General features: G+C 56.6%; 1 protein-coding gene across 1 annotated transcript in view; it reads right to left on the reverse strand.

The window, feature by feature from the left end:
• Positions 1 to 2814: 2814 nt before the first annotated feature.
• Positions 2815 to 11413, reverse strand: part of ALDH16A1 (aldehyde dehydrogenase 16 family member A1) — a 15023-nt gene continuing 6424 nt past the window's right edge. The window contains exons 5-18 of the mRNA XM_077747148.1: positions 11299 to 11409; positions 11135 to 11212; positions 10728 to 10909; positions 10487 to 10639; positions 9829 to 10014; positions 9491 to 9586; positions 9146 to 9282; positions 8852 to 8957; positions 8627 to 8757; positions 8142 to 8309; positions 7694 to 7895; positions 4192 to 4377; positions 3760 to 3882; positions 2815 to 3096 (exon numbers count right to left, since the gene is read on the reverse strand). Coding sequence (XP_077603274.1) covers positions 2935 to 3096; positions 3760 to 3882; positions 4192 to 4377; positions 7694 to 7895; positions 8142 to 8309; positions 8627 to 8757; positions 8852 to 8957; positions 9146 to 9282; positions 9491 to 9586; positions 9829 to 10014; positions 10487 to 10639; positions 10728 to 10909; positions 11135 to 11212; positions 11299 to 11409 — 2021 coding nt within the window. The 3' untranslated portion in view covers positions 2815 to 2934. The remainder of the gene's footprint in view (positions 3097 to 3759; positions 3883 to 4191; positions 4378 to 7693; positions 7896 to 8141; positions 8310 to 8626; positions 8758 to 8851; positions 8958 to 9145; positions 9283 to 9490; positions 9587 to 9828; positions 10015 to 10486; positions 10640 to 10727; positions 10910 to 11134; positions 11213 to 11298; positions 11410 to 11413) is intronic.

An 11413-nucleotide genomic window follows, 5' to 3' on the forward strand; every position in this document is an offset into this window, starting at 1 on the left:
AAACTAAGAAACAAGACAAACTCCACCGGAACCTGTGAATGTTACCTCACATGGTCAAAGGGCCTTTGCAGGTCGGACTTAATTATCTTGAGGCGGGGAGACGATCACGGGTTGAGTGGCTACGAAGAGTTACACAGGGTCACGTGCAAGGAAAGCAGGTGCCTCTAGAGGCTGGAAAAGGCAGGGAAAACCGATCATTCCCTTGCGCTCCACAGGAACGCGGCGCTGCTGACACCTTGAGTTTAGCTCGGTGACACCTATTTTCGGACTTCCGACACCCAGGGCTGTTAAGATCATACACTTGTGGGGGCGCCTGGGTGGCTCAGTCGGTTGAGGGTCCGGCTTCGGCTCAGGTCATGATCTCACGGTTTGTGGGTTCGAGCCCCATGTCGGGCTCTGTGCTGACAGCTAAGAGCCTCAAGCCTGTCTTCAGATTCTGTGTCTCCTTCTCTCTCTGACCCTCCCCTGCTCATGCCGTCTCTCAAAAATAAATAAAACATTAAAAATAATAATAATGAAAAAAGATCATACACTTGTGCTTGAGCCACTAAAACTTTGTTACAGCAGCGACAGGAGCCTCATACAGCTCTCGCCCACTAGAACACCAGCTCCTGAGGCCCAGGTTCTCTGGTTCTGGCCGTCTCCCCAGCGCCTGGAACAGTGACCAGCTCAGAGTAGGCGCTCAGGGCACGGCTGAGAGGACTCGGAGCTTCCGCCCCCTGGGCAGACCTGATTGGCCCAGAAGTGGAAGCCTGACCCAAACCGGCCAATCAGATGTCCTCTCCCTGGTGGCGGCACGGAGGCTTGCCAGGGCCCTGGGCTGGGGGCATGTCGACCAAGCCTTAGTTGCCTTTGGCTGGATAAAGCAACAGGATTAATGAGGAGGACAGAGGGGCGCCTGGGTGGCTTAGTCGGTTAAGCGTCCGACTTTCGCTTAGGTCACAATCTCGCGGTTCGTGGGTTCGAGCCCCGTGTCGGGCTCTGTGCTGACTGCCAGCTCAGAGCCTGGAGCCTGTTTCAGTCTGTGACTCCCTCTCTCTCTGACCCTCCCCTGCTCATGCTCTCTCTCTGTCTCCTAGAAATAAATAAATAAATAACATTTAAAAAAAAATGAGGACACTGAGGCAGCCAACGCAATCCTGGAGGGAGCTGTCAAAACACAGACAGGAACTAGACCCTTCCAGGGACTTTCCTCCAAGTCTCCCCAAACGTCCAGATCCTGGGAGAGGGAATTATTTGGCTCAGCTTTAATCAGACACTGACGGGAGGCTGCCTCTTCTCATCTGCCTCATGACAGAACCGACGTCTATTTAACAGCTAACACTCATTATGCATGTGCCGTGTAAGCCCATCGAGTTAACCAGTCCGGCTGGAACTATTAGTCCCATTTTACAGATGAGGGAACAGGTTCAGAGGAGTTAAAAAGCTTTCCTAAGGTCACATGGCTGGAGGAGTTGATCGAGGCAGACAGGTAGGGATAGGAAACCCCAGAGATGGGGCGCCTGGCTGGCTCAGTTGGTGGAACATCCAACTCTTGACCTCCGGGTCATGAGTTCAAGCCCCATATTGGGTAGAAATTACTTAAAAAAGGGGCACTTGGGTGGCTCAGTCAGTTAAGCATCTGACTTCGGCTCAGGTCATGATTTCACGGTTCATGGGTTCAAGTCCCGTGTTGGGCTCTGTGCTTTACAGCTAGCTCAGAGCCTGGAGCCTGCTTCGGATTCTGTTGTCTCCCTCACTCTCTGACCCTCCCCTGCTCATGCTGTCTCTCTCTCTCTCTCTCTCAAAAACAAAAACAAAAAAAAACATTAAAAATTACTTAAAAAAAATTCTAGAGATCACGTGCACACAGAGAAAGCACCAGCCCTGGTCCCTGCCTCCATCTGGGTTCTCAAGACCTGGGGCACCTCAGATGCACGTCTTGCCCTATTTTCTATAAGATGTCTCTGCAGCCTTCTAGAAAATTCCTTCATTGTAAGCTAGCATGAGTGGCTTGCATCAAAAAGAATTCCAGGAGTGCCTGGCTGGCTCAGTTGGCAGAACATGTGACTCTGGATCTCCGGGTTGTAAGTTTGAGCCCCTCATTGGGTACAGAAATTACTTAAAAATAAAACCTTAAAAAAAAAAAAAAGAACTCTAAAACAGTGATGCCACTGTTAGATTGGCTCATGGCAACAGACTGTTAAAAATTTAGGAATTCTGGGAGCACCTGGGCGGCTCAGTCAGTTGAGTGTCCGACTTCCGGCTCAGGGCTTGATCTCACGGTTCGTGGGTTTGAGCCCCGCATCAGGCTCTGTGCTGACAGCTCAGAGCCTGGAGCCTGCTTCGGATTCTGGGTCTCCCTCTCTCTCAGCCCCTTCCCCACTCGTGCTCTGTCTCTCTCTCTCTCAAAAATAACCATTAAACACTTTTTTTAAATTTAGGCATTCTGTTAGTCTGTTGTTCAGTCATCAGGAGCTTGAATCTGACGTGGTGGGAGCATTTACACCAGGGGAATTGGCGAAAGTAACAGCAGGATTTTGACCGGATTCAGGAGAGCCCCTGTGCTGTACTGTGAACCTAAGCACTATGGGTCCTGAAACAATGCAGAGGCTGGGAGAGCCAAAGAGCAAAGGCTGAAGGATGGAGAAGACCAAGGGGGAAACAAGAGGCCCTGAGGGCCTGCCCGGGGCTTCTCAGAGTTCCCTTTATCTGTTTCACAAATACTGTGTTGTACTGGAGCCAGGCCACCCGGCTGCTGAGTCTCGGGATTCAAAAGGCCTCAAATAGAACAGAAGTCGCTACTCCCCCACTTCCTTCCCAGAGAGGCACAGCCAAGGTTGGTCAGAGTTTATTGGAGGCCATGTAAAAGAAGGTTCCAGGCTTCTGGTGTCTGTAGGGGTCCATCTCACCTCTGTCCAAGACGGAGTGTGTGTGTGGGGGGACACTCAGGCATCAGTCGCCCATCGGCAGCCACAGGGCCTTGGTCCGTGCTGCCCGCAGCCCCAGCTCTGGGCCTGCTCCCTGGGCCTCCTGCTCCCAGGCCCGAGGGTGCCCCCTGTTCACCCACACCGGCTTCAGGTTTCCTGCTGAGGCCCACTCCACAAACTGGGAGCCCTGGCACAGAAAAGGGGGATCAGCACTCCCACCAGCTTGGTTGCCAAGCAGCTGCTTCCTTGGCAACCGGCATGATTACTGGGAGGGGCCCCCAAGGCTTGGCCTAGGCTCTGTTACTACAATGCTCAGCCTGTAGCAGGCCGACCTTCCAGATGCTGAGGGAGACAACATTGACCTTTGCGGAGGGGCCAGAAGGCTTGCCCTAGGCTCTGCTGCCACAATGCTCAGCCTGTAGCAGGCAGACCCTGTGGGAGACAACCTGACCTTTGCGGCTGGGGAATTTCCTCCCCATTAACAGCCCACATTCACAGAAATGAGGACTGGGTCTCTTAATGACAAGGGGTTCCCCTCCGTCACCTCCAGGTCTGAGGGTGGAACACTGGGGGCTTCTGATTCTGTTACTAGGGCGTGGTCCTTAGCAACGGGTCATCCAATGAGATTGGGCCTTTGGGCTGGGCAGGATCTCAGGCCCTTGTTGCTATGCTAAGGAGATCCTCTCCCTTAGCAACCAGTGCTCGGAAAGGCGGGATCTCAGGACCCGGTTGCCAAGGAGTTTCTCCTCCTTGGCAACGAGTTCTAAGGGGGGCACTGCCAGGTTACCAGAAAAAGAGGAGCCTGTTGGTGAGGTCTAGGACGCTGGCGAGATGGCAAAATAAAGGGTACCTGGGCAGATCCGAAATACCACAGGGCCTGGACGTCCTGGTGCAAGGCCAGGCAGCGCGTCAGGTGGTCCCGGTCTCCGGTCACCACATTCACCAGGCCTGCTGGCAACAAGGCAGCCATATCCTAGGGGGTGGGAGAGAGGGTCGGAGGGAAGGGAGTCAGAGACCCCGAAGGCAATAGCCGGGTGAGGAGCGAGCTTCCGGGGAGAGCTCACGGGACCACGGCTGGGGCGGGGGGGGGGGAGCTCGGGGCCTGGACAGAATGGTCACTGGGTCCCTGAGCAGGGCGGCTTAGATTGGTGGTGGCGGGGAGGAGGGACTGGGGTTGCCATGGTCACAAGGGGGTGGGGCTAGTGCGGGCTTCGGGACACCTTCCATCTTGCTGCTGCCCTAGGGGCTGCTGGGAGGCGAGGCAGGAAGGCAGGCTACGTACCTGGCAGATGTCCAAGGCAGGGATGGGACAGGCCCCGCTCGGCACCAAGACCACGGTGTTGCCATGGGCCAGGGCGGCGGCCAGCAGGGACACGAAGGCCAGCAGGGGCCACTCATCAGGGCACACAATAGCCAGCACGCCCAGAGGCTCCCGCAGCCGGAGCACGGGGCCTCTCAGCTCGGCCACCTGCAGGGCCAGGCCGGAGGTCAAGGGCTGGGTTGAAGAGCCTCATCGTCTGCCCCTTTCCTCCTCTACCTAACTGTGCTTCCCTATAACAACTCCAATAATAATTAACCAGGTGATGGTTCAGAGCAGACTCGAGCCAGACAGCTGGGTTCAAGTCCCAGCTCTGCTGCTTACCAGCTGTGTCACCTTTGGGGAGTTACTTAACCTCTCTGGGCCTCAGTTTTCCATCTATCAAATGAGGCTAATAGTGCTGATCTCAGATATTTATTGCTAAAATGAAAAAAGTCAATGTGTGTAGAGGGCTTGGAACCTGGCCCATGGTTTGTTTCTGTGTGTGTGTGTGTGATTAAAAAAAATTTCATTGAGTATAATTGACAATCACTAAACTGCATCCATTTTTAAAGGGTGCAATTTGATAATTTTTTCCTTTTTTAAATTAAGTTCTATGCCCAACGTGGGCTTGAACTTATGACCCTGAGATCAAGAGTCGCATGCTCTAATGACCGAGCTAGCCAGGTGCCCCAAGTTGGTAAGTTCTGAGATTCGTATGTACTCATAAAACCAGCACCATAATCAAGGTAATGAACTTCATCTTTCAAATCTCCTTGTGGCCCTTAGTGATCTTTCCCTCCTGCCTCCATTTGAACCCTCTCTGTCCTTAACCACTGATCCACTTCCTCTAACTATAGTATTTTTTTAAAAAACTGATTTATTTTGTGAGAGAGTGGGAGTGGGAGAGGGGCAGAGAGAGAGAGGGAGAGAATCCCAATCAGGCACCATGCCACCAGCGTAGAGCCCGACGTGGGGCTTGAACTCATGAAACTGCGAGATTATGACCTGAGCCGAAACTAAGAGTCAGATGCTTAACTGACTGAATCACCCAGGCACCCATATAATTTGTATTTTCTAGAATTTTCTAGATATGCAATTATAGAGCCTGTACTATTTTTTTTTTTTTCTCAATCTGGCTTCTTTCACTTAGCGTCGTAACTTTGAGATTCACCCACAGTGTAGCATGTTTGCTCCTGAATGCTATAGGATTCCATTGTAGGGACCTACCACACTTTGTTTATTTATTAACCAATCCAGGGAGATTGGGGTTGCTCCCTATTTTTATTTATTTAATTATTTAAAAAATTTTTTAAGTTTTAATTTATTTTTGAAGGACAGAGAGACAGAGCGTGAGTGGGGGAGGGGCACAGAGAGAGGGAGACACAGAATCCTTAGGAGGCTCCAGGCTCCGAGCTGTCAGCACAGAGCCGGACGCAGGGCTCAAACCCACGAACTGGGAGATCATGACCTGAGCCGAAGTTGGATGCTCAACCAACTGAGCCACCCAGGCGCCCCTAATTAATTATTTTTTAAGTCAGCTCTATGTCCAACGTGGGGTTCAAACTCACGACCTCTGAGATCAAGAGTTGGTGCCTGGGTGGCTCAGTCGGTTAAGCGTCCGACTCAGTTCACGATCTCCTGGTTCGTGGGTTCGAGCCTCGCGTCAGGCTCTGTGCTGACAACTACCTCAGAGCCTGGAGCCTNCAGTTTTTAGTTGCCATGAATGATACTGCTACAATATTTGGGGTGTAAGTCCCTTATATGGATACCAGCTTCATTTGTCTTGTATTGAAACATAGGAATTGGGGCTCCCTGGGGGGCTCAGTCCATTAAGTGTCCCACTTCGGCTCAGGTTCTCACGGTTCATGAGTTCGAGCTCTACGTTGGGCTCTGTGCTGACAGCTCAGAGCCTGGAGCCTGCCTCGGATTCTATGTCTCCCTCTCTCTCTGCCCCTCCCTCACTCACATTCTGTCTCTCAAAAATGAATAAATGTTAAAAAAAAAAAATAAAAGAATCTTTAATTTGTCGAGGTTAAAAAAACCTTAGGAATCACTGCCGCCTCATATGTTAAGAATAGATTTCAACTTTTAAGAAACCCCCACACTGTTTTCCAAAATGGTTCCTCCCAGAAAAGTGCACGAGTTCCGGGGTCCCCCCCCCAACATCCTCACCAGCACTTGGTACGATCATCCTTTTGATCCGCAGCCATTCTGCTAAGTGCATAATGATATCTCCTCGCGGTCTGGATTTGTGCTTCTCCAGTGACCGATAACGATGGCCACCTTTTTGTGTGCTTGTCCCCTCTCCATAAGCAAACATGTTTGGAGCCCTTGCCCTGTCTGGCTGTGAGCGTTTAATTCACTTAGTCTTTACAACAACTCTGTAAGGTCCATACGGTTGCGTATTGTTTACAGGGCACCAGAGGGAGACCCAGGTCCAATGACTTGCTATCTTTCCAGTATCCTTCTTCTTCTCCTTTTTTTTTTTTTTTAAAGTAAACTCTATGCCCAATGTGGGCCTTGAACCCACTACCCCAAGATCAAAGAGTCATATGCTCTGGGCGCCTGGATGGCTCAGTTGGTTAAGCGTCTGACTCTTTTTGTTTTGTTTTTTTAATTTATTTTTGAGAGAGAGAGAGAGGTAGAGGGGGACTGGGTGGGGACAGAGAATTCCAAGCAGGCTCTGCACTGACAGCAGAGAGCCTGATGTGGGGCTTGAACTCAGAACTGTGAGATCATGACCTGAGCCCATGCTGGAGGCTCAACCAGCAAGGCCACCCAGGCGCCCCTCCTCAACCTGTCTTCACAGACACACTGTATGTTTCATATCAACCCAGAATCTGTATTTAGTTGCCTGTTGTGTATACAAACGAAACCAAAGTCACACCAAGCAACACTCTGTGCAAGGGGCTCTATATTTCCTGTTCTGTTCTGTTAAAAAAAAAAAAAGTCATGGTGGGGCACCTGGGTGGCTCAGTCAGTTGAGCATCTGACTTTTGACTTCAGTTCAGGTCACGATCCCAGGGTCGGGGGATCGAGCCGTGTTGGGCTCTGTGCTGAGCGTGTAGCCCGCTTCAGATTCTCTCTCTCTCTCTCTCTCTCTCTGCNTGATCCCAGGGTCGGGGGATCGAGCCCTGTGTTGGGCTCTGTGCTGAGCGTGTAGCCCGCTTCAGATTCTCTCTCTCTCTCTCTCTCTCTCTGCCCCATCCCCTGCTCTCTCTCTTTCCAAAAAAAAAAAAAAAATCAATCACCAAATTGATTTTCCGGTCCAGAAATGGGTTCCTAACAACCATCTGAGGTGCTACTCTATGATGCAGACCATATGCCCATCACACTGATGAGGAAATCGAGGTGCAGAGAGGGAAGGCCACTTGCCGGTGATCGTGTAGCTGGGAGGCTGCGCAGCTGGGCTCACCCCAAAGTCCTTGCTCTAACCTCTAGTGCAGATTGCCCCCCCGTCTGTCAGCCCCCAGAACCCTCTCACCTGCAAGACGTGGCCTTGGGCCTGCGCGCGGGCCCCCCAGGCCCGAAGCCGCCGCACGCTCAGCTCCACCTCCACCTTGGCGGCCTTGACCTCCACTCCGTGCCTCTCCAGCCTCGAGGCGAGGGCAGGCTCCCGGCGCTCCAGGGCAGCTGCCAGGGCCCACAGCACGGCCGCCCGGGCCGCCGGTGGCTGGCTCACCCAGCTGTGGGGGCGCGGGGCAGGGTGTGGGAGGCTTCCTGCTCCTGGTCCTTCCCAGGTGCCCCCACTCTGTCCGCAGCCCCCACCACGGGGCTCCAGACCCCACGGCCCGTCTGCACGGGGAGGGGTGTGACCCAGATCCTGTCAGCTTTGGGAGCTCGGACTCAGGACCCCCCAGCTCTTGGGGGTCTCAGACTACCCTCCTCTCATGCTCCGCGAGCTCTGGGCTTTCCCACGGGACCCCCCTTACCTGGGGGCGGCCTGGTGAGCGGCCTCCACGGCACCTCGGATATCCTTGGCTCCGCCCTCGGCCACATAGCCATGGAGGCCGCCTTGCGAGTCCTGGACGGGTCTGGAGCTGCGGGCCCCGGGAGCTTGGAAACGGCCCCCGATGAAGAGCCCAAAGGGGGCCGCTGGGCTGGAGTGGGGTGAGGGGGCGGCGGTGGGTGGGTGGGTGAGGTCTACTCGGACCCCATGCTCTGCCCGCTGAACCTCTGGGAGGGCACGCCTTCATTTAGCAGAACTGAGGCTCCCATCAGGCACGGGGTGAGGGGGTGGGTGTGAAGCCACAAGACTGAGAACGCAATTCTGGGCAGGACTCGGGGACCCCCCTGAAGGTGGCTCCAGTGAACCCCTCCTCCAGGCCATGGGGAGCCTGCCACAACTTCCCTTCCCCGCCCCTTCCGTGCCCCCAGGGATTCTGGGAGTTGCAGCCCCACCCCCGGAACCGCTCACCTGGGTCCTACTTCAGGCCCAGATGGTAGGGCCGGGGTGACCACAAGGCCAAAGGTGTCATAGTTCAGGCTCTCAGAAAGGCGAGGCAGCCGGGCAGGGGTCCCCGAGGGCTGCAGATACTCATACAGCCCCTGCGAGAGGGGAACAGGGTCACAAGGACGCAGGGCTGGCGCTGGGCGGTTGAAGGGGGTGCCGACGGGCGGCAGGAGGAGGGAGGGTACTCACATCCGGGCCCCCGTGCCAGGAAGACCCGCTCTCCTTGCAGCCGCCTGTGGGCACTTCCGCGCTCCCAAGGCCATGGGCATTGATCCAGACCGTGCCCACCCGGAGCCTGTTGGGGGGAGAGGAGGACGTCAGCACGGAGAACAGAAAGTTGCAGGGGGGAAGGGGTCAGAGGGGCAGGGTGGGGAGAGACCCAGAGACCCAGAGACCGAGAGAAAGAACAGAGGCTTGAGCCTACCGGCCCCCCCCTCGCCCCCCAATAGACTGCCTTCTGTGCCCCAGCAGGTGCCCACTGACCCGTAGCCCAGCTCCAAGGCCTGCCCCAGTCTCTCGCTCCACACGCTGGCACTGCCTCCTCGGGGCGTCCCGTTGGCCACGGCCAGGGCCTCCTTAGCTGTGCGGAACGGGGAGGCCACGACCACAGGCCAGGGCACCTGGAAGGGGTGACGGCGGAGCTCAGGTGGGCTGGCCAGCCCATCCCCCACCCCCGCCCCCAGTCGGGGACCGGCCTACAACAGTCAGCAGCCCCCAGACCCGGACCACAGGGTCACCCCAGGGGCCTCTGCAGGTGTGGCGCTGCTGCCCACGTGTGGCAGCAGATGGCCGGACGGAACAGGGTCTCCGAGGCCCTGAAGGGCTCACCTCTGCCTGGGTACATGGGGAAGCTGGAGGCAGGTCAGAGACCAGAGTTGGGGGGAAGAATGGACTGACTTTGGGAACATCGCCAGCCTGGAACACCTGAGGGGAAAGAAAAGATCTACAAGTTCGNGACCCGGGAGCCCGGGCCCCCAGCCCTCCTCCCTCAGACCCGGGAGTTGGGTCTCCAGGTCCCTCCTCCCTCAGACCCTGAAGCCTGGGCCCCGGGCCCCTCCTCCCTCAGACCCGGGAGCACGGGCCCCCACCCCTCCTCCCTCAGCCCTGGGAGTTGGGTCTCCAGGTCCCTCCTCCCCTGGCACCCGGGGTCTGTGCGCCTTGCTCACCTTTGCGCCCTGACACATGGCGTCGCGCACGTAGCGGCAGGCCACGTCACATGAGGCTGCGCCTCGAGCCCCCATGTCCACGGCCGCGTCCAACCCTCTACCGACCCGAAGCCGCGTCATCCGCTCCTGGAGCCGCCTCATCGCCTCGTCCCACATGGACTCCTGGATGAGGAGCCTGAGTCCCCCCTGTGAGGAAAAGGGACGTCAGGGCAGGCAAAGTCGGGGCTCCCACTGGGGGGACGTGCCCCCATGGAGGGCGGAGACTTGGGGCAGGGAGACACAGAGCAGAGGAGGGTTAAGGGGAGTGGCTGGGGTCACAGACTCACCGAGGCCCCAAACCCCGGTGGGAAGCGAAGCTACAGAAGTTGGCGATTCAGAGTGAAGACAGAGCTTGGAACACTGGGGACACGGATACTCAGAAAAATGAAGAGAATCTTAAAGAACAAGAGACATGAGTCCCTTGCAAAAACCGGAGACCCGGGACGTGGAAACGCAGAAACCCGGGGCGCGGGAGCCACGCCCACGCGGTGGTGCAGAGAGAGAATCTGAGACACGAAACACTGAGAAGTATCATCAATGGAGACTCGAGGCCCGGAGGGCTGGAGACGGACACGCACGATCCCCAGGACTCGGGGGCACACGAGTGCGCGGGCCTCACCGCGCTGCGGTCGGACCAGGCGGCATCCACGACGCCCTCCACGGCCGAGTCCACATCCGCCGCCTCCGTCAGCACCACCAGCGACTCGGCCCCCAGCGCCAGGCCCAGCTCGGCACCTTGGCCCGCCAGGGTCCGCCGAAGGGCACGTCCTTCCTGCAGGACCCCCGCGGGACTCAGCTGAGGGAGGAACCTTCTGGGCTCCCCGCCCCGCGCGGTGTCCCACTCCTAACCCCGAAGATACCTCCACGGCTCCACAGAAGGTCACCTTCTGGACTCCGGGCTGGGAGGCCAGGATGGGGCCCAGGGAGGCAGGGCCGCTGATCACATTGAGGATTCCTGGGAAGGAGCCTAGTTCCCCCGCCAGCTGGGCCACGAGGAGGGGTGTCGGGGAGGCTGTGGGCACCAGCACCACCACAGTACAGCCTGGGAGAGGCGGGCAGCTCAAAGACCCTGGAGTCCCAGCCCCAGGCCCCTCCTCCCTCAGACTCAGGGGTCCAAGCCCCCCAGCCCCCTCCTGCCTCAGACCCAGGGGTCAAGGCCCCCAGCCCCCTCTTCCCTTAGACCCATGAGTCCCGGCCCCCTCCTCCATCAGACTCAGGAGTCAAGGTCCCCGGCCCCCTCCTGCGTCAGACCCGGCCCATCACTTACCCACTGCCAGGGCAGGGCAGATCCTCCACATCATCTCAAGGAAGGAGAACATGGGGGACAAGATGAGACCAATCACTCCTGTAAAAGTAAATCAGGGAATCGGGACAGGCACTGCTGGTCGGTGAGGGAGGAAGGGGCTGGGGACCAGGACTCCTGCTTCTTACCCATGGGCTCCCAGCCTGCCAGCGCCTCCTCCTGGGTGTATGCCTGGACTGCATGGTATTGGAGTAGCTGCTGGGCCAGTGGGATATCCCTGTCTCGAACCTCTCGAACGGCTCG

Source organism: Crocuta crocuta, unplaced genomic scaffold (assembly GCF_008692635.1).
Source record: "Crocuta crocuta isolate KB4526 unplaced genomic scaffold, BGI_CrCroc_1.0 scaffold334, whole genome shotgun sequence".
Classification (NCBI taxonomy): domain Eukaryota; kingdom Metazoa; phylum Chordata; class Mammalia; order Carnivora; family Hyaenidae; genus Crocuta; species Crocuta crocuta.